At 35.5% G+C, this 25953-nt stretch overlaps 3 protein-coding genes and 1 long non-coding RNA gene across 10 annotated transcripts; 2 read left to right on the top strand and 2 right to left on the bottom strand.

Annotated features, from left to right (window-relative positions):
- The first annotated feature begins 8 nt into the window (after positions 1–8).
- Positions 9–1159, top strand: LOC123309919 (histone deacetylase complex subunit SAP30 homolog). The gene is made up of 3 exons (XM_044893228.1): positions 9–447; positions 572–787; positions 910–1159. Exons 1-3 carry the CDS (start codon positions 277–279, stop codon positions 1036–1038), a joined length of 516 nt encoding a protein of 171 aa, XP_044749163.1. The 5' UTR covers positions 9–276; the 3' UTR covers positions 1039–1159.
- Positions 1049–3360, bottom strand: LOC123309918 (exosome complex component RRP45). Its single transcript, XM_044893227.1, has 7 exons — positions 3145–3360; positions 3000–3094; positions 2698–2920; positions 2411–2631; positions 2024–2245; positions 1387–1700; positions 1049–1286 (listed from the first exon to the last, which is right to left on the bottom strand). The coding sequence occupies exons 1-7, from the start codon at positions 3217–3219 to the stop codon at positions 1177–1179; spliced, it is 1260 nt and encodes a 419-aa protein (XP_044749162.1). The 5' UTR covers positions 3220–3360; the 3' UTR covers positions 1049–1176.
- Positions 3361–5323: 1963 nt separating this feature from the next.
- On the top strand, positions 5324–24967 carry LOC123308999 (reticulon-1-A). Of its 7 annotated transcripts, none has more exons than XM_044891831.1 (6): positions 5324–6540; positions 12793–12828; positions 23114–23321; positions 23706–23914; positions 24024–24129; positions 24516–24967. In XM_044891831.1, exons 1-6 carry the CDS (start codon positions 5604–5606, stop codon positions 24562–24564), a joined length of 1545 nt encoding a protein of 514 aa, XP_044747766.1. In that variant the 5' UTR covers positions 5324–5603; the 3' UTR covers positions 24565–24967. The 7 variants fall into 7 exon arrangements, with proteins under 7 accessions (XP_044747766.1, XP_044747768.1, XP_044747771.1 ...); XM_044891833.1 differs by lacking the exon at positions 5324–6540 and adding an exon at positions 9677–9916; XM_044891836.1 differs by lacking the exons at positions 5324–6540; positions 12793–12828 and adding an exon at positions 13464–13604.
- On the bottom strand, positions 12273–13034 carry LOC123309000. Its single transcript, XR_006537211.1, has 2 exons — positions 12729–13034; positions 12273–12549 (listed from the first exon to the last, which is right to left on the bottom strand). It is a non-coding gene; the product is annotated as an uncharacterized LOC123309000 (long non-coding RNA).
- Positions 24968–25953: the final 986 nt, after the last annotated feature.

Below are 25953 nucleotides of genomic sequence, written 5' to 3' on the forward strand. Positions count from 1 at the left end.
TGACGAAATGTTTGTGAGAATGTCATGGTGAGCTCAAGTAGTGGATTCTTTCGTGTTGTTTAATTTCTTATTGTACGTTATTTTAAATCCACAAAATTCCTTCAGATTGAAGTTATGAGGTGAATTTTGACAAATTTGTGTATATGATTTGTCAAAAGAAGCGGTGTGAAACAGCTGAATATATTGAGTCTTAAAAAATTATGCAGTGGCGAAAAAACCAGCTGTAGAATGTGATTCAAGATTCAGATGTACTACTTATAGTCGAATGTGAACAAAATGAACGGGTTTAGCACCGGGGAGGAGGATTCAAGGGAACCCACTGAGCAGATTTGCTGTTTAATAGACAATGGCCAGAGATGCATTGAAATTGCTGGAAATGCATCTTACAGCAAGAGAATCCAGAAAACCGTCACACAAAGAAGGCTCAACTTAGCATTAGATAACTCGGTAAGAATACAAACTTTTCCACTTTCACCTGCATGACTGGGTTGAGGCTTAAAAGCTCAAGCATGGATCTCATCGAAGCTACATTATTTCCTAAAATTGAAAAATTTTTCTTCTGTTTTTTGAGGCGAGGCATATTTATATCTGTGATAATCATAAAATGATAATTCAAAGTGCTAGAACAAAAAGAAAGAGAAAAGACTCTGAGGACGACAGCAATGAAACCGATACAGAGGCTACAGATGTTGATTTATTCCAGTTGCAAGTCAATACATTAAGAAGGTACAAGAAGCATTTTAAAGTTCCAACTAGGCCGGGGATGAACAAAGCACAATTAGCAGATGTAAGTACATGTTATGTATTGAAGGACTTTAGTGCTAACCTATAAATTATAAGGGTTTTTCTATTCATTTCCACTTAAAAGATTACTGAAAGAATGTCTTAAAATTCGTTTTCTGATTTCAGTGTTTAATGAAACATTTCAAAACCATCCCTATCAAGGAGAAGGAAGTTATCACATTATTTATTTATACTGTCAAAACGAACGCCAACAAACTGGATCAGAAGAACGGGGTTAATTCAGATACTGCATAAGACACAAGTGTAAGAAAGTATCGAATTGTTTTATTTGTAATTTTTAGAGTTGTAACTATAGTATTTAATTGATCGATATATTGTAGATTTATAGACATCAAAATAAAAGTTGGCAACTTCATCTTCTTGCGTTAATCATTATTGTAGTGCTGAGTGACTTTTTCCTTTCCTTTTTTTCTTTTTCGTTGCGTTTAAAACCACTGTAGTCTCTTCTTCACTATCAGAATCGATCAGAGAGATTGCTTGAACTGTAACAAAAATATAAATGACAAACACTAATAAAAAACATCATCATTTTACTACTATCTCAAGCTTGAAGTAGTAAGTTTAATATTTTTATATACATACTTTTCCTTGGTATCTCAATTACATCCTCATCGTTATCTTCTTCGCTGCTATCACCCCAAACCTCATCGACTTGCTTGAATTCCTCCGGTACCAAAACAGCAGAGCCTTCACCTTTCTGTTCAATTTTGCTAGAATTATTTCCAGATGAATCGGCATCATCTGTCATATCCACTTCCATTTGGATTTTTTCTTGTTTTGCAGTTTTCCTTTTCCTAGGTACAGTTTTCCATAAATCGAAACAGGATTCAAGGTCCTCCTGAATTTCTGTTGATTTGTTTATACTGTTGTGGAATCCTATCATTTCTTTCCTTAACCTAAGAAAAGAACACAAAATGAGTTGTAAATGTAGTTAGAAAGCCAAAGAATTGAGTATTCGATCAGTAAGGAACTTTACTACTAATTAATTTGAGAAATAACCTATAGTTGAGAGTTTTTCTTTTATAATATGTGGCAAGTTGATGAATGTCTTTCCACACTAAAATTTATGAAAATGAGCAATACTCCAATTCCTAAATAAAGATTGTTTGAAAGGTTTTTGTATTTCTTTTACCTAATCAGCTTTACAAAATTTATGTGTTCTTCTGAACCGATGAGTTGCATTCACTTAAAAAATTGAATGTTTCGATATGGAACTCACCGTTTCTCATTGTCAGATTCGACAGCCTTCTTTATTTGTTCAACGACAATAGCGGCTCTAGCACCAGCCATCTGAGTTATCCTGATCAAAACATCGGGTGTTAATTCTGCTTTACCTCCTAAATGAAGACCACACAATTCCCTATATGCGTTCATTCCAACATTTAGGAAGGCATCGGCAACACCTTCCTCCAAAAGTGTAGGATCTGCTAAAATAAATTCCCTAAAAATAGGAACAAAATTCATGTACAAAGGGTTGAATGACAACCAAGGTAAGTATTCCTTGAATAGCGAAGATATGCTTCCTACTAGTGAACATAAAATGAGTTAAAATTTTTTCCTAATGTGACTATTACGGAAAATTCATATTATAGGTGTTGATTCTTACCCTCTTTCAAATATGGAATAAGTAATGCAAACTGGGTAATGGTGTATCACCAAGGGAATAGGATCCTTTTGATCATATCTTAGAACAACAAATTCATCACCGTCACAAGAAATATCTGGTCTTCGAAAATGACATAATGCTGATAAAGCTGCAATGGAAGCACAATCTAAAATATTTCCCTCGTGATTCAATACATTTATATCAACTCTTACTGCCCAAGCCTTCAAAAAAAAATTATAAAATATAAGTGACCAAAAAAGATACCAGTACTAGATTGTTTTGCTCACCTTCTCACTCATTTTGATGCAAAGCGATTCCAGATCAATAGCTTTTGAATCTTTGATACATTTCTCAAGAGTTCTATTTAACTGGGTAAATAGATCAGTTTTATTAGAGAGATCAAAATTAGGGGCTGCAAGGGGATTCAATTCAATATTAACATTCAAAATACCCTCACTAGGCCTGGATGATTTAGGTACTTGTATTTCACATGATACCTGAGCTAGAACTCTAGAAAACACAGAATGGCATTGGAAATGTACTGAATACAATCATTTTGTATATCCTTGAAGAACGTCGAAATACTCACTTTGTTTTACCTAATGATACATAGCAACAGCCATAATCTTTACCAAATTCAATACTAATATCACGAAACTCATTGAAAGCCCTATGATCTAATCTCTGAAAATATAGATTCAATTTTGAAATCAATTGGTTCAATCTCAGCCTACCTGGTGCTCCTTTAAACATTTGAGCAAAAAACTTTTCTCGCAATTTGAAACGACATATTCTCTTAATTTGGACATAATTCAACTTGCTCGAAGTTTCTTGGCATGAGAAGAGTATGCGGAAGGAAGAAAAGCGATTTTAATTTATAGGTAGCGATAAACAGAAAAAATTCGTCCAGTTTTGAAAATTTTTAAAGTTGGGTTAGTTAAGTAGGTTATTGTGCTCATAGACCGAATATTTTCTTCGTTTTCATTGAAGAATGAATTGATCTTCATTTCAAATCAAATTCAGCATTGATGCAAGAAAATGAAGTGAAAAAGTAACGGGAAAAATTAATGTTCATTTATTGCTTTTATGGAGACATCAAAGAATATTCTTGTTGTTATGCTTATGTAAGAAAAAGATATCCTGTTCTGTGGACGATGTCTCCTGTCAATATTTAGGTTAAGTTTCCGAAGGATTACACAGATCACAGAAATAAGTTTATGTTTCTCTGACCCGTGGAGGATTAATCTCTGAAGTTACGTTCGGTTTTGCAAAAATATTAAGATATTACCAAAGATTCCTCTACATTAGACATGACAGGTGTAATATCTTTGGGTTTTGCCCCAAAAGAGACGCGGAAATTAATTTCCCCGCAATAAGAGAAATGGAACCATTTTATTTTAGTCGAAAATTTCTAATTAGAATGTATTAAGTTATTACGTATCCCCTCTGAACATCCTTTATTTACTATGATTTTGCTATCATTATGCTAAGAAAAGTTCCTTATCTGCTAGGTTGCTACTTATAAATAGACGATTTGTTTTATGACTCAAAAATGATATTTCCAATGGAAGAATTTCATAGCCTCTTCTGCCTCTTCGCTATCGACGAAAAGCTTTGAATGAATACAAAAGTTTACTAGTTTGGTAGAAACGTAGAATAATCCTATGAAATAATGTAATGTAGCGTAATGAGAAGCTATTTTTAATCATGATCCAGACCTCCCCCACTACAGGTGGATCTGGCGAGGACTGAGGGGGCGCTTTCTTTTTGGTGCTTCATGCACCGGTACAGCTCCGGGCTTCTCGCCCCTGAGCTGTTCCAAATAAAACGGTTATTAGTGCGCCAACTGCGCGCAGCGAGTTGGATGATCAGCTGTTGAGCAAAATGACAAGAGACAAGTCCGGATTCGCGGTTCTTTGGATTATTTGTTTTCAGTTTGACGTTAAAGTCGTTGATTATTTTTTCGAAATCTATTGCCATATATTTGGTTGAAAAACTTGATTTACTGGGTAAACATTACCCTTTCTTTGCTATGGAGAGTAAAAATATACGAAATACTGGATATGTCTGTAGATATAAAACTTGAAAAAATTATTTAACAATGATTTCATCTCTTAAAGCTTCGTTAATAATCCTCTTTGGTAAAAGTAGGTAAAGACTGTTCTGATTTTACGAAAATTGCATTCAAGTACGTGAAATATCAATTTATTTGAAAAGAAATGCTACATTTTCACTGATGGGCGCTACTAAACTGAAGCTGGTCGTTTATTCATTTGATCGATCTCTAAAAATTATGCATTCATGAAAAAAATGATTAGTTCACTCTTCAAACCTGAAAGAACGAATCCTATCTTCATTCAAAATCATTCAGTTCTAATTCCATCTAACATTGATTCTTTATTCATTTACTCAATAAAAAACTAACTGACAGCTTCAATTGACGAAAAAATCAATCTTAGGTGGTCCATAAGGTGTATTACAGCCTTTTTATAGTATTAATCCACAAATTTCAACAATACACGACTTCTAATATTTGTTGACATATGTAAACATAACCAAAAAGTTTGTTTACGGGCTTCAAGCCCTCGACGTGCACCAGCATTTCGGTTGGTGCAAGAGGGGGCAGGGGAAGGGAACGCGAGCTGCTCCGGTGCTTCACGCCCCAATCAAAAAGAACGCGTCGGTGCTCGAGTGAGATGCACCGGAGCTGCCCAGGAGCTGCTCAAACGGTCAAAAAGAAAGCGTAAATTATGAATCACTCGCGATAGGTATCCCCTGCAACTTTTATCCCCTCTCTGGTTAACTGAGTCATGCATGGATGAAGGCACTAAAAAACCGTGCTAAAGAAGGAAGTATACAGTACAGAATAGCGAAACTTCTTTCTTCTCTTCTTATCTGACAGTTTAGTCACGTCTCACGATTTGCTCATTTCAGAGCTTCAGTTATTTGGTCGATAGTATTTCACTGTGCGAAACAAAGAGAATAAAAATAGATAACTCCCCTACCGTACCAAGATAACTCTGACACAAGTAGACAAGTGCATCAGTGAACCGGCTTCTATGTGGTGTTTTTCCTCTTTGTCTGTTCCCCTCCTGCCAAATTTTTGACGTTTCTAGACGTCACGTTCCGGCATTAAGAGGTTTTGTGAAATTTTATTTAGTTCTCTGTATTTCGAAGATCCTTTGGTCTCATAATGGAAAATAAGAATGAATTCTTAGAAGCCGGCGATGGATTCGTGAAGGAGAGTCATATAGGGGCCCCCTTACAGAGGGAACACGATTCCGTGGATGATTTCGAACACTTAGGCCACGAATCCCTGGTGCAGAAAGAAATTGACCATAACTCCCCCACAGTGAAAAAAGAGTTAAGTGACTTGCTGATCGGCCATACAGGTGACCTTCATGAAATAATCAATAAAGGGGTTGATTCTGCCCACAAGGATGGTATCGAAAACGTCAGTGCAGCGCAAAGTTTTTCCTCTGAATTAGACGAAGATTTCGGCAGAAGAGAAGGATCTGTTATGGAGTCGAATTTAATATCAACCGTGGACGATTTTCCAAGTTCGTATGAAGGTAAGGAGAAATTGGATCAATACCTGCAAGGTGCAGCATTTGGCGACATTAAAAATTTCTTGTCCGACTCGAAAAACAACGACGTATTATCTCACCCAAATATAAAATCTGCTACTTACGACTTCATGGAAGCTGAAAAAGGTATCCAAGAAACAATTTCATCAAAAGCTGAAGAATTTGAGGATAAGAGCCCCAAGCATGGAGATCTATTGAAAGACAAGGTTGAAAAAGAATCCTTCAGTTCCCTGGAAAATTTACTTGCTGATGACTTCAAAGATGTGACAGAAGATTTTGAACAACATGTGAGTCCATCCAAAGATGAGAAGAAACCTAAAAAAGAACCTGAACCTGTGAGTAAAGGCCCTTCCAATCTGGTTTCGAATCTGGTGTTTGAGGATGCAACCTCTGAGAAAGTATTACCAGAAATTCAACCAAAGGAAACAAAGGAAAAGGCTGAGAAGACTACTTTGGTCAAGGAATCCCCTGCTCCCTCTGAAAAATTGCAAAAACCCACCAATGTTATTGAGGCAGAAGTGTTCTTTTGCAAAATGGGACTAGGTGAGTTTCTTTTTGTCAGTTCTGTTTTCTGAATACTGAATAATATTTCTTAACACACTACACTCTACAAAAGTTTGTCAATAGTTCTTATTTTTTTCAAGGTGTTCAAAATAATGAATGAATTTTAAACTGTTGTTCAAATGTTAAGAAAAATTCAAGTCTTTCATCTGCTATAACTTCTTGTTCTACCACCAAACAGCCCAAAGTATACATCAAACAGTTGATTTGCCTGAACACGTACATATGAACTTATCCCAGAGTTCACAGGTCTACTATGTATATTAATTTTTATTGATGAATATTTGGTAAATGAAGATACATTTTTCTATTCACAGGAAGATGTCTGTGAAGTAGTAGAAATTGAAAATGTTGTTTTTTTTTTTTGGGAACACATTGAATTTTCTGCATTCAGAAACAGTTTTACTCGAGGTTTTACTCGGAATTTTAAGACATAAACTACTCATTTTTTCCAAACAAGTGTTTCCACTCTGTTTTCCTTCTTTCTCATATAAAATGCATAAGCAATTTTAGTACACCACTTTTTTATCAGAAATGTCAAGCAGTGTTGGGTGAGTAAAGAATGTGGATGGGTGACTTACCGATTTCTAGTCAGGTCTTTTTCTTTCGATTTTGATTTGGAACGTTCAGAGTTAGGGTATTTCGAATATTTAGGGAATAATGTGACTTTATTATTGAGGGTGCCATTGTAAAGAGATTTGGCAGGAGTATAAAACGACAGGTACAGGGTCAACGATGGCGAATAAGCCCAAGGGCGGATCCAATATTGGGCCAAGGGTGGAAATGAAAAATTATCGTGTAACTAGAAAAAATAATAATACATTGTACATAATTTCTCTTTCTATGTTCAATGATATCATGAATTGAATTGACTGATCTAAACTTGACTCAGACTGAAAATATGCATAACATAACAAGGACATCAACCTCCAACTTCTATCTTTTTTCGAACGCTAGTGATGCTAAGACGGTAATTCTAACCATAGATATAAATAATTAGTTTTATTGTTCTAGCTGTGCTATGATTTATTCTACAGGGTCTTCATTAATGATTGTAGAATCGCAGTGGGCGTCCATGTCGAAATTCTATGATATTTAAATCAAAACCATAAACTAAACCCCTATGCCTATGATCAAAACTCTTCAGTGAGAAGTACCATAGAGTAATTCAAAGTAAATTGCGACTAAAGATGTCTAAAACATCTCAATTGCGATCTTACAATTATTTTAAAAAAAGATCAAAAAACTAAGGATAATCGATCAGCCGGCAATTTGAAGTGTCGAAAATCGTTGATGAGAATATCCTCGATTTTCGTCCAATTTGTGAATTGATTCCCTGCCAAAAATATAAGCCAGTTTTTCGCATCCTGTCGGCAAATTCATATTACGATCGTCATGTTCATGAAACTGTTATTTTGAATGTTGGTAATGTGGTATATTGGATTGGAGTCCCTTTAATCGCATTATGCAGTATTTTTATCGGTCCGAAACAAGGATATTGTAAATTTGAAAGTTAATTTCAAGCTAGGCGAAAATCCTTGGATTTTCCACGTTTCCCAGATATTTTCGCCATATTCCGAATCGGCATGGTGCACCGCTTCTAACCGGTGTGAATTATTTCTACTATTAAAAAGGAAGAGACGATAGTGTTTCAAAGAAATGTTTCCTTTAGACGTTTTGAGTGATGTGCTGCTTTCCGATTATTACTTTTGGACGACAACGTTCTTCTCTTTGATTGAGCGTTTAGGTAGGTTTAGCTTTGCACACTAAAATTTCGATAATTAGGTGAATAATACATTATTTCGTACTAACTCCGAAACGTGTAAAGGGTTCAGACAATCCTTCCTTTTTCTTTATCTATAGTTCAAACTTTGAGTCAGATTGAAAGAGAAAATTTAAATTTTGACGTTTATCAAACGCAAATGTAGACAAATCCACGTCAGTGACAAAAGTGTGGTTAGTTTATCTATGGAGGTCATAAACATAGAGATATCCATGTCTATGATATAGACATAGAGATATCCATGTCTACGAAATAGACATAGAGACATCTATGTCAGGGATGGGTATGGCGGATTCGAATCATAGAGCGAAGAGTAATGTTATTGGCCTCAGGAATAATGAAATTCATCACATTATTGTTTTCAAGGCAAATCAGCGTGTAAAGGTGCATCTGTAGAAAAAGTGAGTCTCCTGGCTGTAAAATGGATATCGATTCTGAGATGATATGGGAGTGCCGAAGGAATCTCAACGAATTAGACAGAATAGCAAGGTCTGTTCAGCCTGGGTTCCCGATTACTCTGGAATCAAAGGGAATGAAGACGCTAGGAGAGGAGTACTAACTGCTTTCATTGGACCCCAAACCTTTCTGTGGTATGGGAAAATTAACTTAAATGAAAAACTTCCAGAAGAAGGAAAAACCCGAATGAGAATTACTGTGGAGGAGTCTTCTGAGACTGGAACACTGGGACAAATTCCTAGGGAGATCAAAGATGTGCCTGTATGCCTTTACAGGGCATAGGAGGCACCTAGTGATAATAGGTTCAGCAGAAGCTGACGGTTGCAGATTCTGTGGGATGGAGGATGAAACTCCAGATCACCTGGTGATAGAATGTCTTGCCATTGTTAGCGAACGCAAAAAATACTTTGAAATTAGAATTCTAGAACTGTACGGTGAGCTGTAGACGGCACAGTGACAAAAACAGCTCTGATGGGAGGCACAATAGATCATAAGTGCAACGTAGCACCCTTTAAAATCTAGAATCTAGAATTGATCTCTTCAAGGGAGTACTTGATTTGGTTTCATTAACGTTGATCTACGTTTGGGACTCTTTGGGATCTTCGTGAATCGCAAGAGCGTATAGATACTGCAATCTTTCACAAAAAAGCAAAATGTAAGAAGGCGATGTAGCCACAGACACCTTACATTCTGGAGAAAATGCGATTCAGGTGCGTTACCATCCTCTGGAACTGTTAATAATTTTAAAAGCGAGTCGATTGGGGCGCGTGAGTGGATACGGTCCTGGATCCGTCCGGTCGCTCGATAAGTTTTGACTTTGAACCGTTGACGCATGCCCGGTAGAATTTTCACGTTATCACACGACCGAACTGAAGGTTCTATCAATTAGGTACCCAGTTATAGGCACCTATCATTTCGTGTTGTACGTAGATTTTGTGGCGTTTACGTTTTGTGATTTTGTGCGGCATCAATAACTGGCAGATATGACCGAGGGAGAAGGTTCGATCAAGCAGGTCGCCACCGAAATCGTGGACGACGTTATCAACGGTGTCAACGAAAAAGGAAAATGCGACACAAAGGCTTGTCAGAGGTCCCTTCTTTGCATCGTGCTCAGACCAAGTAGGTACCAACCCCTAAATAGGTCGGACTGACGTCCCATGCAACGCAGTGCGTTAATCCGACTGTCATGGAATTTTTTCCTTGCAAAATCGATCAATTTCTAACTGCGTTGTGATTTTCTCGAAGGGTGTCGTTTTAAATTGCTTACTTTGATGGAAATGTTTTGTTACCGCGATTAGTAGTTGCGTATGGTGGTCGTTCTACATATGCCGAGGTAAACATACAAAAGGTGTTGCTTTTTGTTCTCCTGATAGCGACATTCGGTTTAAGAGTCCAGAAAAAGTTTTCCCATCAATGCAAATATCTGCGACGTGAATACAGGGTACGCGTTTACTGGCACAAGAGGTTTTTCATTGATTATGCGTTTGGCCTATATATGGAATCGATGGCTCTCTGAAGTTTCTACTCTTGATTCAACATTTCAGACGAAAAATGAAATTCACTTTGCGAATTCGATATACTTTCATACCCTCCATGTGGTGTAAAATGATGTATTTCGGTAGAATCGTAAATTTATGCTCAATGTTAAAATTTTATCCCCTATTTCTACTATTTTTTCTCTGCTCTGCTATTTCTAGTTCAACCAATCTTCCAAAAATGTAAGAATAATTGGAAAACCCATGATTAAACATTAAATATCAAATCTTCCTTGAAAGACAGTTTTTCCTAAGAGCACCACATCATTTCGAGAAATTTCGAATCATTATTATTATTATTTCCTTTCAAATGTAGTGTAACATCGTTAGGAAAATTACGAATTGTATAACAGGAAAGATTTCAATTTTATATTATTAGGAATATGAGTTTAATGATTATTCCTTATTACTTCAATGTAGATATAGGCACGGTTTCTCCAATATCTCATTGATTAATCGATATTGTCTTCATGAAATAATCTAACCCCTTTATAGGTTGCATTTTCTCGAGATGCTATCCAGTCCACAAGGAAAATTGTGAGCGATCTATGCTCGACGAAAATGGGGCTGAATAATTTAAAGGTCAAGCTCTGTCAGGTTACCAGAGGGTTAGGTTATGTTTTCCCTTTCATTTCTGGGGTTATTGCACAACGAGATATCTTTTTCTTTGTTCTGACTTGATGCCCCGTATTTAGCTCAAGGGGTAACCCAGGTAGTTCAGAAAATAGAAGTTCATTCTTGGGACTTCCCGTATTATGAGATAACTTCATTGTACGGCACAGGACCGGAATATTTTCATTTTAAATGTTGAATTTCGTTATTCAAAAAATGAGAAAAGATCACTCTATATTTCCTGTCGTCTATTATTTGCCCTGCTTCAGCTTTCATCAAAATTTGTGATTATGCTTTATCGATTGCTATCATATCAAATTATTTAAGTTTGCCAAGTCAATTTGTACATTGAGAGGGACAGAGGATTCCAAATTTTCGTTGTGATCGACTGATTTGGAATGTACACATTCTTGTTTATATTTAGCAAACATTACTGCCAAATGTCTATTTTGGAAATGCATTGCTAATGAATTATTAATGTGTCCTCATAGACAGTTTCATAATGAATTTAAAAGCTTTTTTCAGTTTCCCCCTTCAGTAGACCTAGAGAAGCATTGAAATGAAAGTAACATTGAAGTTGGTTATGGAACTGGCTGTTGATGAGCTGAATGATAACTTAAATTCTATGTATGAAAATGTTATCATATTAAAACGTCAGTAAATGAGTAGAATATCTATGAATATTAAAATAGTGTCTAAAAAATGCTTTGTAAACAGCTAGACATGTTCATGATCCCATTTATACAAGTCTAACCATATGAATATCGATTTAAATTTCATTACGAGAATATTCATCTCTTTGTGAACTTATCATCAGAAGATATATTTTTTTCTCCTCTGGTAAAATCCAGTTCAAACTACGAGTGTTTTACTCAACCTCCACGATAAATTTCAATGTATAGCATCATAATGATTCCACTGGTAATTATGGTCTTTGAACCTTCCACATGATAACATCCTTGGATATTGTACTCAGAATATCTGTCATGATAGGTGGAAACAATGGAATCTGCCTCTCAAAATGATTGTTTATCGAGTGTCTTCATGAATTTCTTGTTGAGTATCCAAGATACTGAATCATCGTTATCTAATTGGTCCTTAGATAAACTCGTGGATAATTATTTTTTCATCGATGTCGAGTAGGATGATGGATTCCCTGCAGTGGGGTGTATATTCAGGACAGTTTCTTATCTCTCTGACCTAGTTCGCAGAAATATTTGAAAGTGGAAAAACCGTATACCAAAGGAGAATAAGCATGAGAAGGATATATCCGAATGTTTATCTTTCTTCAAGAGTTCTCAAGTAGTGTTTCTCACTGAAAAGCGAACTGAGAATAAGAGAAAATTATATTTCCACGTCAAAAGTTTCTGTTTGGAGACAAGTAGAATCTATTGACAAAAAAAGAAGTAGTGAATAGTTTTTAAAATTAATTTTAGGCCCAAAATGTTTCCAAAGTAAAGACCAGTAGAGTATCCAATAGAAAGGGCATGTCATTCAAATCGAAATTTTTCGAAAAATCCCACTTTCTTTCGGGCCATCTGTAGAGGCATCCGAAATCTCTTGGGGTGTTGCCATTTTGAGTTTTCATAATGAGCTGTGCCACCCCTGGAAAAACAACGTTCAAATATTAATTAGATAGCGTCCAACTTAGTTTCAAGAGTTGGGTTTTTTGAATTTTTGGAATTATTATTCATTTTATTTTATAAAACCTTTTGTGAAGATAGAATTTAAACCTCTAAAACTAAAATCTACTGTTGAAATATTTGTACGATTCAAAGACTCACCCTGTATATTTCATTGAAAGAATATTCATATTATTTCGGATATAATTCTTTCTTATTTTTCCAGATACATGGTTCAACCCTGAAAAATTGAATCCTAAAGGTGAGTTATTTTCCCAAGTATGTAATTTTGAGCTCTGATTAGACGTCGATTAAAAATCGGTTTATTTCGTTCTCATTATGAAATAATTGATATGCACCTCTCAATCACCTTTTACGTTTGCAATTTTAACGGTCCAATAGCATTTCACCAATTAATTTCAATCGAGGAAACGGCTTCAAGAGTTAAAAAATACCAACAGATTTCCCTGATGAGGTCATGATGTTTCACACTACTTACCTCATAATTGTCGCCTAGAAATTGATCTCTCTCGACTATGTCATCCGCTATGGTATCGAAAAATCGGGTCTTCTCTCTGAAAAATGTGTGTAAAAATTGAAATATTGTAAAATGAGATCTAATTCCAATACTAATGTATTTTTTGAGTAAAACAACATTCATAAAGTAAGGGACGAAATGGAATTCTATTTAATTAAGTAATGTAGCAGAGTAATGAAACATGAAACCAGAGCTATTTATGAAAAACTGAACAATTTTTGCTGAATGTTCTTTTATCTGGTTTGAAAACTTTTCATGACTTGTCAATTTTTGGGAATATGACACAACAATTACATACCTAGATCAGACAGATATTTTAGCCTAGTCACTGATGAGATAATGATAGATTCGTTCAATCGCGTACCTATCTTCTTTTATATTTGTATCTCACTTTGCTCAAGTGCCATAGGTATATCTGGTAGCTTGATATAAATTTGGTGGTGCAGTATTCAAAAACCCTTCTTCTAAGTGTTTGTTAACGAGTGAGTGTATACGCATGAGTGAGTAGATCCATTTTTTGTTTAGAGCAACGAAAAGTAATTGTTTAATTCTTCTGTCTTACTTTGAAAGCAAGTACCTGTCCTTCCAGATACAAATAACTTTGCAATCGAAAACGTTTTGTTATTCTTCAGGAAATCTTCCATATTTATTAGTAATTAATAAAGAAGGCGTTCATTGTTGTAGCAATTGATGCAGTTACGTTTTGGTCTGATAATTTAGAACGTCTCCATTAATTATAGAATCGAACGGGAGATGTGAGGTCATCTCCGGTGATTTTTTTAATTCGTTTCATCTAGCAACTGGATCATATGCAAATGATAATTTGAAGAAGATTTTCAATCGAGATAGTTTGAACTTTTGTCGTATCCCAGGAAATTTTTTGTTCGTTTCGGTTATCCTTTAATGATTACTTTTTCCGCCTACTCGATGTGTTTTTTATATTTCGTTTAAAATGTGTCAGACAAAGCGTTTCAGATAAGAATAACAAGTAGAACATTGTGGTGAATTATCGAGGAAACTATAAAGAGAAACGACTTGTTTCACTATAAATACTATCGTTATCAAATTTTCCTCTTTCATATCTTTACCTCGTACAAATATAAATACGTATAGTGAAATAATTGTTCTTAACATTACGTTCGCACCTATCACATTGTTTTCTACACATAAAAAGCCAGTCACCTTTATACACTGAAGCATTTTCTCGTTTTAATCAGATGAATTCAAGAACAACATTCAGAGACTATACTACTGATCCTAAAAGTACTTATGACTAAGTGCTCTGTATCCAAAAAATACTTGTTCATTAGAAATTGGTAAATTAATAAAAGCCACTCCCTTACTTCAGTCCCATATCGGAATCGCAAATTAAGTTTATATTAAACAAAAAAATCATTATTCCTGGAAATTTCTCCAACGTTACCAGTAGTTCCATTAATTTTTTTGTAGATTACTGATGCTTTACAATACCCTAGGATTTGTATCCGTTTTCCTCCACGGTAGATGCATTTTGAACCTCGAAGCTTTTCATTTTAGCTGTGGAAATAAGTTAAGCAAGGTGTTAATAGAACTGTGTGATAGTGACTACGACACTAGCAATCGTAAAAAGGGCCTAAGACTATGACAGTGACTACGACAGTGACTACGACAATGACAATCATGCATAAAGATGCCCAGACACTGTGACAGTGATTGTGTCAAAAAAATCATCCATGAAGTAGTCCCATAAGACTGTGACAGTATCTGTGACAAAAACGTATGCATATGGAGGTCTTAAGACAGCGAGAAAGAGCAGCATGCATAAAGGGGCCCTGACACTATGTGACAAATGCAATCATGCATATAGAAGCCCTAACTAAGACTATGTAGTGACTTTGACAATTAGTGTGACAAAAGCCATGGTGCATGAAGACTGTGACAGTGATTGTGTCAAAGAAAATCATTCATAAAGAGTTCCTATAACTAACAGTACCTGTGCATGCAATTGAAGGTCTTATGACAATTAAAGTGACTGCAGGAAAGAGCAGCATGCATAAAGGGGACTTGAAACGGCGATAGTGACTGGGGCAAAGACAATCATGCATATAGAGGACCTAAGACTCTAATAGTGACTTTGACAATCAGTTGCTACAAAGACCATTGTGCTTAAAGAGTCCCCTAAGACTGTGACAGTGAATGTGACAAAAAAGTCATACTAAAGACGCCCTCTAAGACTGTGACAATGTCTGTGATGAAGACGATAGTGTAAAGGGAGGTCTTAAGACTGCTGAAGTGACTGTGACACTGTTAACAACAATGACAGTCATACATAAAGCACCTTAAGACTGAGAAAATGTCTGCGAAAGAAGAAATCGTAATTAAAAAGGACCTAAGACTGTGTGTGACACTGACAATCATGTGTAAGGAGGTTAAATCGAAAGACAATTTGCACTACCTTGATGAAAGCATGTAAAGTGGCCTCTAACATCGAAGACATCTGTCAATCCGGAAGAAAATCCTGGTCCAAAGCTTCGCGACCTGAATCTCGGACTTTTCCCCGTAGAGTTCGGTGGTCAAATATAACTGCTTGCGTTGGACCGACGCCAGCGTCCCATTCCCGGACCTCCAGGAACGTTTTGACATTCTCTAGCACGACGCCGCCGGGTGATTCGAAATATTCGTCGGTTTTTTGCTTCTTCGTCCTTCTTTTTCGCGTTCCCTCAAGACCGAACCATAACCCCGATCTAGTGATGGAGATGCTACTGCGTTTCGGGAAACGTAAGTTGGTGTGGACTGATTTAGAGTGACCTTGATTACGCTACAACCTTAACGTTCTGACCTAACCTAGAAAAAGTCGGGAAGGTTTTTGGGTCGTTATTTTTGAATCCAGAGAGCAGAAATTTTGAACATCTCCGACATTAACGTTTTGCTATGATCTGGTTGTGTTTGCCCGCCAGTTTATCCCAAAAACTACCGGATCGGTGAAATTTTGATCGAAATCGAGTGATGTCTAAACACGAGCTTGTACGTTTATCTCTAAAATGGTATATGGGTTTTCGTTCTTCTTCTTGACGTTGAATATACCATTGAATTTTTTCAATGGGGTTATACCATGCCTCTTATACTCGACCAGTTCATCGAACTTTCTGCATAACCTGAGGTATGCTAGGTATCAAAATTCTAAAAATGATATCAGAAATTAGTTCTTTCTTCTGTAGTTTGTAATTCTATTTACATATACAGGATGTCTTGAATTGAAGTGAAAGATTTTAGAAGGTGATTACCCATTGAAACAACAACCTGTATTATGTTTCATTTAACTGCTCCCATAATATCCTTTTTAATGTTGAAAAATTTTATGTTCGAGTGATGTATCGGTATTCAGCAATAAAATACCCGCAGTTAAGTTATTCAACGTAATGATTTCGTGGAATTTACTGTAAAAGCAACTTTTTTTTCCTAGTATTCAGTCAATACGAGTTTAGGTGTAAAAAATGGTCATAAAAATTTTCGTTTGTCGTACAATACTGCTATTTTCGGTTCAACTTGATAAACGGCTCTCAAGCTTTAAGTTTGAATGAATCTGCTTAAGGCTACTCATAATTTCCACTTTTAATTAGAGGAAGTGATAAGTTATCGGTGTTATTTTGACTCTCTCTGTATGAAGGGTTTTCTTTGCCTTGAAAAGAATCTTATTTGCGAGGATGTGTGATTATTTCGATCGACTAAATGAATGTTTCTAAAATAATTAAGATGTAAGAAGCATTAATTTTCATTGAGCTGGCAGCGTTCTCCAGAGTATCCATTCTATTCTTGAACCCTGAAACATAACTAGCTTCTACAATAGATACTGGCAGGTGGCATATTCCGTTAGAAATAATTTTTTGGCGTAATTTGGTTTTAGTTCCCCATTGAATAATTTCAGAGGTTGTGAATAAGTTTTATTGTTGATAATCTTATGAAAGGAATTTCTCTGTTTCTTTTTTTCTACCTGTTATTCTGTGTTCATATTTCATTTGTCAATGATAAATTTTCTCAATCACTGAAAATTTTAAGGGAGAGTTACTTTGTTAGCATACACGTAGATTGTTTATTTTGTACAATACTCAGACGAACAACATTTACTGCAGCATTGCATTTGAATGGAATTAATATTTTTTGAAAGCATTGATAAACCTGCTCGTAGATAAAACGTTCAGAATAAGCTATAAATAATGCCAGAGAAGTGTAACTTCCATGTCTTTAGGCAGGCTGTCATATTTTTTCTTTCATCAATAAATGATTTATTTATTTATAATCTGAAAATGATCTCATGGGCTGAGGACCATCAGATTAAGAGGTGTGAGATAGGTAATGGACTCAAATGTTTTAGTTTGGCACGTTTTAAAAGCTCCACACAGGCTAGCCTTAGTAATTTAACAAGGATTATTATAATCGCATTGTTCTGACTTGCTTTGGCCATTGTATAAAGACCACTGGTCTTGCGGTAGGGTTACAGCCCCAAGTCTTATACCTAAGCCAAACATCACCTCATTATGTACTCTACAGGGTAAGTCTTTGACTTGTACATATATTTTAACATTTATTCCTGAGACCAAAGGAATAATTTGTTTCCTTTGCCATTTTTTGCAAATATAAGAGTGATTTGATATTTAAAAATAAAAAAATACTGTGAAATTCGAAGAATGTTGTAATTTGGCTGCATGCAATTCTGAAAAATGCACAGAATTAACCTCAAAACATAACACATTATAGATGTGTTGTGCCATAGATTCAGCTTGTTATTCTGAAGGGAATTTTGTTGTCATTGTATTGTTCCATGTTTGTTAACTTGGCAAAGAAGAAGAACGTTTGATCGTTCAGAGAAAATATGATGTGAGTTGAAAGGTTTGTTGGTTTATGTTCGAATCTGGGTACTTTGGCTGGATACAACTCTGTTTAAAAGATTCACAGATGTGTAGTGTCACAGATTTAGCCTTGTTATTCTGAAAGGCCGAATAGGAAAAAATGGTGTTTCTTTAGACCTCAAGAATCTGCTGTTGAAATATATATACAAGTCAAAGACTCGCCCTGTATATCTAATCTTACTTAGCAGGTATTGAAATTATACCGTTCAACGTTCGAAATTCTTCTGGAAATTACTGAAAAACACGACAATCGTATAATCAATGAATCCATTCTAAGTCTTATCATTATCTCCTCCACGGTTGCTACGTATTAGGTAAGCAACTTTTCGTTTTGCACTACTTAAGCCACGAGTGCGCCAACGCGACTTTACGTAGCTGCAACGGAACGGGTTAAATCCTACACGTAACCACCGCCGACCGAAGAGAGACGGAGATGTCTTTTACTTTTGCTTCCAGTAGTTGTTGAAGTCTGAGGCAACGATCTGAGATAACCCAGACAACTAGACGGTCGACGCTGGCGAACGGTTCATCCTACAGTCGATTTTTTTGAGGCGCGACCGCGAAAGTGAACCTAAATCGAATTCCTGAAACCCAGGGGATAGCACCCAGTTAAGAGAAAAAAAAATTTTTTGTCGAAAGTTGTGGGGTTGAGATGGGACGTAGACAGAGGTATCAAGAGCAGGTGGAGCCATTACCTGAAAGGGGACCCGGTAAGAATTCAACACATATGTTTCATTGTAACAGCTGTTGTGACAGTGAGGATCTCGTGATTAAATGAATGTGTGTATATAACTAAAGAATTTATCTACATAGTAATTTTGTACCACGATTTCAATGTTATCAGTTCTTTAGAGCATTGGTTTCTAATGGATTTTCTGGACACGTGGAAGAAGAAACAAGTTTATAATAACCTTAAAAAATATTCGCAAAGTGGGCATAAGGTTAACATATGGCAAAACTGGTCTAGTATGTGGATTTAGAAAAGGAATGCTTGAACACATTGAATCATTTTAATTTCCAAGAACCTCTACATATCTACTCACATAGGTCCATCATTTCAAATGTCTATTATTCAAAATTTTCCCTCAACTCCAGAATTCAAAGAAATTGAGCTATATTCAAATCGGTGGAATTTGGATCAAGATAACTTCAAGAAAAATTTCTATTGTAATACTCAGTCTCAATCCTGAAAACTTGAAGTTTGGGAGCTATGATTTTGTTGCTCTTATCTCTTATAATGCCTTGAAATTTTAGGTGATTCTACTTTTCTCAAATAACCTGATCCAATCTAATACGTAAGGCCGATATTTCTAAAATATCATTGGGGGACTTTCAACTTCTGTTTTAAACACAACCAACAAGAATTTTTGATTGAAGAATACTTAAAGAAGTGAGACAAAACCCATTATAAGTTTTAGGAAGCATCAAATATTGATGCTTCATTTGGAGTATACACACTAATACACAGTAATTCAGGGGAGTCAACAAAATTTCATTATCAGCTAAATCTACTACCAACTGATGCTTATGAAATAACTTCTGTGATGGTGATTATTTATTATTTTGTTTATTCAATACTCGAATCGTTTTGTCATGGGTTCTAGAGAAACGAAAAGTTTCCTATTCGTCTATGTACTCGTTTTATTTCATGAAAGTGCTGACATTTCCTTCCAATTTCACGCCCGGCGTTGATTTGATTTATATTGTGCAACGATAACGTGTTGCGATATCAAATTCAATAACAGATGTATCGATTTACCGTCCTTGGTAATAAAAATAACTTAATGCAATCAATCGAGCAAGTTCAATATCAAGGATATCCCAATTGGTGCTTGCTGTTAAGATCAACTTTCAGGAGAACGTTTATCGTTGAATAAAGATATACCTTCAATGCGGTTCCCAAAATCTCAAATTTAATTTATTTCGGGAAAGACTGATACTGATGAAGGTTTTCTCATTGAAGAAAAAAGTAAATTTTTTTCAAGCTCTGCAAGGGATCAGTTGAAAATTCATCAAGACCGAATGGTTGCACCTAGGTGGATAAAATTTCGAGATTTATTATTAGAAGGAGATGCTCTTTTAGAGTATATATTGAATTCTGATCTACGATGATTTTTCTGGGAGATACATTCGTCGAAAGTTGATCTTAAAATTCCCAAAAAGATGGGGTCAGTTAAAAATTCATCAAGACCTAATGGTTGCACCGAGATGGATGAAATTTCGAGATTTATTATTAGAAGAGATGCTTTTTTAGAATATGTATCACATTCTGATCTGCGATGATTTTTCTGCGAGATACATTCGTCGAAAGTTGATCTTCGAATAATCCCCAAAAATATGGGGTCAGTTGAAAATTCATCAAGACAGAACGGTTGCACTGAGGTGGATGAAATTTCGAGATTTATTATAAGAAGAGATACTTCTTTAGGATATGTATCGCATTCTGATCTACGAGTATTTTTCTGGGAGATACATTCGTCAAAAGTTGATCTTCGAAAACTTCCAAAAAGATGGGGTCAGTTAAAAATTCATCAAGACCGAATGGTTGTACCAAAGTGAATGAAATTTCGAGATTCATTATTAGAAGAGATGCTCTTTTAGAATATGTATCACATTCTGATCTACGATAATTTTTCTGGGAGATACATTCGCCGAAAGTTGATCTTCGAAAATTTCCCAAAAAGATGGGGTCAGTTGAAAATTCGTCAAGACCGAACGGTTGCAACGAGGTCGATGAAATTTCGAGATTTATTACTAGAAATGTTGCTTTTTCAGAATATGTATCACATTCAGATCTACGATAATTTTTCTGGGAGATACATTCGTGATCTTCGAAAAATTCCCAAAAAGGTGGGGTTAGTTAAAAATTCGTGATGACCGAACGGTAGCACCGAGGTCAATGAAATTTCGAGATTTATTATTAGAAGAGATGCTCTTTTAGAATATGTATAACATTCAGATCTACGATAATTTTTTTGGGAGATACATTCGTGGTATTCGGAAAATTCTCAAAAAGATGGGATCAGATAAAAATTATAACTCAATTCATTATGTTGAAAATGTGTAAATGTCCTGGCCTACTATTGGAAAAATAGGCATTTCTATTCCTAATCCGGCAGTTTTTTGAATCAGTGACGTCACGCAAGGAATGCTTCTATACCATTTTTTACAAATGGAGGTTTTTCATTTATTCTTTCCTCCACATATCTCCTTCCAATTCCACCTATAGAAGTCCTGAACACATGTAAAATGCGTCTCGACCTGTAGGAACTCGGCGACTGTTACATAACAGGAGCAATTGTTCGTCAGCAGGTGAATTTAACAAACCGCGAAGGTCGTTGGGTAGGTGTAAAATGATTAAACATTATAACATGATACTGTGTATCAAGTAAATATACCTGCAACCTGCAACTCATTGTATCGATTACTTGGTAAGATCAACACGTGAAATTAATGTGTTAATATCAGGACAAATTCTACGTCCGAGATATGTATTGAGATTGTCGTGGAATTATGGAAAATTCCGTGAAAATAAAACCCTAAAATCAGAAGAAATCTTATTGGACAAAAGAAATGTGTATCAACATGCATAAGCTGGAAGGCGAAGATCCAAAGAAACACCACCGCACCGAAGTCGAGGAATGTTCTCAGCGAAGACTACAGTTTACTTTACCTTTTTTCACAAATATACTGCTAAATATGAGTGGAGCACTGTCGTGAACGAGGGAATTATGCACGCTTGTTCGAATGCCTAAGCCAGCCTGTATATCCGCCGTATTCCCCATGTCCTCGAACTATTTTTGCGTGACTCATCGGGGATGCTATGCGGCAGCTGATCGCGACACTGGGGCAGCAGTTTGGGGGAGATGGAATCTGAATGGGACAGCATTCAAAGGCAACAAACCACCCTCGCCCTTGTATGTATCTCGCCAGTCGGGACGCAGCAGTTACGAAGTCACCCTTACCTACCACAACCGTTTAGTTTTAGCTGGCTTCTTCGTTCTATCAAATCGCGTCCTTGATACGTACCTCAGTGTAAAACTTATTTTTATTACTCATCGGCATACATTCGATGAGAATACGGCTCTAAAACAACCTGACATTCACGAAACTCTTACTACGTTAATATAGATTCAGTTCGCTCAGCGTGTCTGCTGCCAATTCGCGTTTTCACATCGATTGCTAGTAAGTTTGTGTGTTGTGTGTTTTGAATTTTTGCCATTTCCCATAGTGTGGTACCACCTTGAAGGCGTTTGGATTAGGGACGCTCGAAGAGAAAAGTCGGTTTGGAATTACTACGTGTTTCTTTATATTTAGAATCTATAGAATTGTCCAATGTGTGTTAATCGAACGTATTTTTAGATTACGCCGTCTGAGCTACTAGTAATTTGCTTGGATGAAAAATATTGTCGACTATATGGCATCGATTTCATTGAGAAATATATCAGATTATTTATGACGCTTAACATATTTCTTATTAGGCGTTTCTCATGGGTATTTCGATCGAGTCGCCTCTATGGCGAGTGGTGACGTCATTTTGACGTATAGAATCAGATTCTCAGATTCCCTTTGTATCGTCGTTCGATTAGAAATCCAGCAATCTGGTTAAATAAAAATTTGTAATAAATAGCTTCTTTTCACCACTAATGAACAGAATTATACCTATAGCTAATTGAGGATTTTTGTTACCTAAGTCCTTCTGTCATGTTGTAATTTAATAGATTCATCGTAACTAGTAAACTTGAATTTTAAACTGTTGTTCACTATGTGAAAACTATCATTAAACAATCAACATTTGTCGGACACGCATTTAAACTTTTTGTCCTGTTGTTTGTCAATCTGGGAGGCATAAATTGCCTTTTATAATTTATATATGATTTAAATATCAAGAATCTAGAATACACTTATCTATAACATATCGAGTAACATTTTGTAGGTGAATCAACTTTTTTTTTTCAAATTTCATCGATATTTTCTGTTTCGAACATCAAATTACTCGAAAACGGCGTATTATACTCATGACTCATCTATCGAAGCTATCATTTAATCGATTTTGGTCGCCACCCTGTACCTATAACATATGATCGATTTCCATCATTAACGATGACTCTTTTTCTTTTCAGTGGAGAGCCTAATATACTGGAGAGATCCCAAAAAGTCCGGACCTGTATTCGGCGGCGTACTTTTAGTCCTTCTAGCACTCACATACTTCTCCCTAATTAGTGTAATAGCGTACCTTTCGTTGTTGGGATTGACCGGAACCATCTCATTCCGGGTCTACAAAAATGTCGTTCAGGCTGTCCAGAAGACGGGAGAGGGTCATCCTTTCAAGTAAGTGGCCAGATTGGTGTTTAAATTTCAACTGTAGCTATTTCTGGAGAATGTGGTGGATGGGGTAGAACCTACTATTCATATTATGTCTTGAAGATGTGCTTTATTGCTGCACAATGACTTTGTATTGTCCCTCAAAATATCCACACATATTTCGACTAGATTTGAGCAGTTGATAATAGATAACACCCTTATGATCTCGCCTAATTAACTAGGAAATAATGGAATAATTCACTACCAACGCCTTATCTGGGCACTGATTAATACCAAATCCTAATGCAATTTCCTTTCGTAAATTTTTCCAGAAGTCTTCTCAAAATTATTTTCATTGACTGCAGTTTGTCGCTGAATTACAATATTCAAATATCATCTTATTTTTTCCAGGGAATTTTTAGAGTTCGACCTCTCCCTGCCCCCAGAGAAAGTGAAGGAAATTTCCGAAGTAGTCGTTGCTCACGTGAACGCTGGACTTTCAGCCCTCCGAAGGCTATTCCTGGTTGAAGATTTGATCGACTCCATCAAATTCGGAGTCTTCATGTGGACTCTAACATACGTCGGTTCGTGGTTCAATGGCATGACCCTGGTAATTCTTGGTAAGTTGTCGTTATTTTCTTTTAACCACACATTATAATTCTGCATAATCCATCTTGTATAGAATATTCATTACTTTTCTATTTATTGATTTATTTTTTTATCTTATAGCATGGGTCGCTCTTTTCACACTTCCAAAGGTCTATGAAACCAACAAAACTCAGATTGATGCCAACTTAGAGTTCGTTAAATCAAAATTAGCAGAGGTTACCTCAAAGTGAGTAAATTACCCGTTTTCTAGAATTCAGTTGGAGACATTAGACAAAAAGCTTTTGTCCTTTGGGATTTTTTTTGTCCATAATGATAAGAATACAGGGCGAACTTACATGTTGCTAAATGCCACAATAAACCGTAGTTGGTATTTTTACTCATGATATCTTCAGAACATTTCAAAATATGCTGTTGCTTATAATTTTTTTTAAATTTCATATATTATTTGGTGTTCCTTAAATTTTTTTTTCAGAATTAAAAGAAACATCTTCATTAGATCTTCCAACTTAAGCTTTTTCATGAATTCATTGATAATTTCTTGGTCAAATTCCAAAAAATATTCTTCATTTCAAATAATCTAGGTATAACATTGAATTTCTTTCTATCTTATAGGGTAAGGGCAGCTGTTCCATTAGGAAAGAAGGAAGAGAAGAAGGACTAAAATAAGTTTCATTAAATAATTTATATATTCATGAACAAACTTTTTTAATTAGATTTTTAAAGATTGTCTTGTGATTAATCCACTCTGAGAAGGGAGTGAGCTTGGTAAATGTGCAGTAACCAGCCCAAACTCTTCTTGCGGTAAGATTGTCAACGTATTTTCGATTTCAGTTCCCCCTTTTCCAAGTAATTTCCGATTTAAAATAGCAAACGCAGATGAAACAACTGTACATAAATTTATTTTTATTTCTATTGGAACTGTCCGATATTTGCAGCACGTGAATATTCAGACTGAATATTTAATTCAGATTTTATCTATGATCCTATCAATGCAATTGTAGTGTATTTGTATTGTATTATGAGGAAATTTATTTATAGTGATTAAACTTCGATTTTGAGCCTTTTATTTTTGTTTTATTCTTTTATTTGGTCATCATTTATCATTACATTACTTGCGTTCTTAAAGGAGGATTTTTATAAGATTGAAAAATCGAAGCAGTGCAATAAGTGAAAAAAATTATTTTCACTCTATTGATATGAATTTCAAGGTAAATATGACAAGTTCATGAATAACAAGGTCCTAAATGAGTTTCAAAGAATTAATTGAAAATAATCCTTTTTATTTTCATTTCCATGAGATTTTTCCTTAAAATTAAGAGATTACTGTATATTAAGAAGCTATTTATAAGAGTGAGTAAGGAGTAATTATTCAATTATCAATATATATTGAGAAATCGACATATATTGAAGAACCGAATGCTCCAAATATTTTTTAAGGTGCAAACAAAACTCAGCTGGTCACTTCAACTAGTTTATGTGATCTTTGATACGGAATCAGTTGGAATTGGGAATTTTTTTGTGAACAGTGATCTCGGTTTTCCGCACCTTCATAAAGTCATATTTCGTTGCTTGCTTATTTTATCTAGATTGTAGGGAATATAAACCAATGTGGACATACTTCCACATTTTATGTGTGTTGAATGTATAATCTAAAATGATTGTACTAGACCATCTTATCATGCAATATAGAGTATAATGACGTTCTATCAAATATAATTGTGAACTATATTTCCTTATGAAGAATTATAATAGCTACTATCTATCGCCATACAAGCTGTTGTCACTTACAGATTTGTTGAAGTGAAACTTTACTTTTATGTGGAAATATGTTGGGTGATGCATTGATTCAGACTGTTGCATACTTTTATAGCTTTGTAATTAATTTTTAATGATTAAATTCTGTTTGTGAATCTGCATTATTTCTTTACCTAGCCATCTATAACAGAATATTTAAAGAAACAATAATCTCCTTTTCAACCTTATGTATGAGACAATCCGAAACTTATTATTGCAGTATATTTTATTATTAAACATTAATCTAATTGAGAAA

The sequence above is a fragment of the Coccinella septempunctata genome, chromosome 3 (genome assembly GCF_907165205.1).
Source record: "Coccinella septempunctata chromosome 3, icCocSept1.1, whole genome shotgun sequence".
Classification (NCBI taxonomy): domain Eukaryota; kingdom Metazoa; phylum Arthropoda; class Insecta; order Coleoptera; family Coccinellidae; genus Coccinella; species Coccinella septempunctata.

What these genes read in the sequence shown, in the direction of transcription:
- LOC123309919 (XM_044893228.1), top strand. Translation starts at nt 277, where the DNA reads ATGAACGGGTTTAGCACCGGGGAGGAGGATTCAAGGGAACCCACTGAG. An exon ending in ACTTAGCATTAGATAACTCG is followed by an intron (nt 448 to 571) that starts GTAAGAATACAA and finishes CTGTTTTTTGAG; the next exon opens with GCGAGGCATATTTATATCTG. An exon ending in ACAAAGCACAATTAGCAGAT is followed by an intron (nt 788 to 909) that starts GTAAGTACATGT and finishes TTCTGATTTCAG; the next exon opens with TGTTTAATGAAACATTTCAA.
- LOC123309918 (XM_044893227.1), bottom strand. Translation starts at nt 3,219, where the DNA reads ATGTCCAAATTAAGAGAATATGTCGTTTCAAATTGCGAGAAAAGTTTT. An exon ending in TATTCCATATTTGAAAGAGG is followed by an intron (nt 2,246 to 2,410) that starts GTAAGAATCAAC and finishes TCCTATTTTTAG; the next exon opens with GGAATTTATTTTAGCAGATC. An exon ending in AATTGAGATACCAAGGAAAA is followed by an intron (nt 1,287 to 1,386) that starts GTATGTATATAA and finishes TTTTTGTTACAG; the next exon opens with TTCAAGCAATCTCTCTGATC.
- LOC123308999 (XM_044891831.1), top strand. Translation starts at nt 5,604, where the DNA reads ATGGAAAATAAGAATGAATTCTTAGAAGCCGGCGATGGATTCGTGAAG. An exon ending in CTTTTGCAAAATGGGACTAG is followed by an intron (nt 6,541 to 12,792) that starts GTGAGTTTCTTT and finishes TTATTTTTCCAG; the next exon opens with ATACATGGTTCAACCCTGAA. An exon ending in TGAAAAATTGAATCCTAAAG is followed by an intron (nt 12,829 to 23,113) that starts GTGAGTTATTTT and finishes TTTTCTTTTCAG; the next exon opens with TGGAGAGCCTAATATACTGG.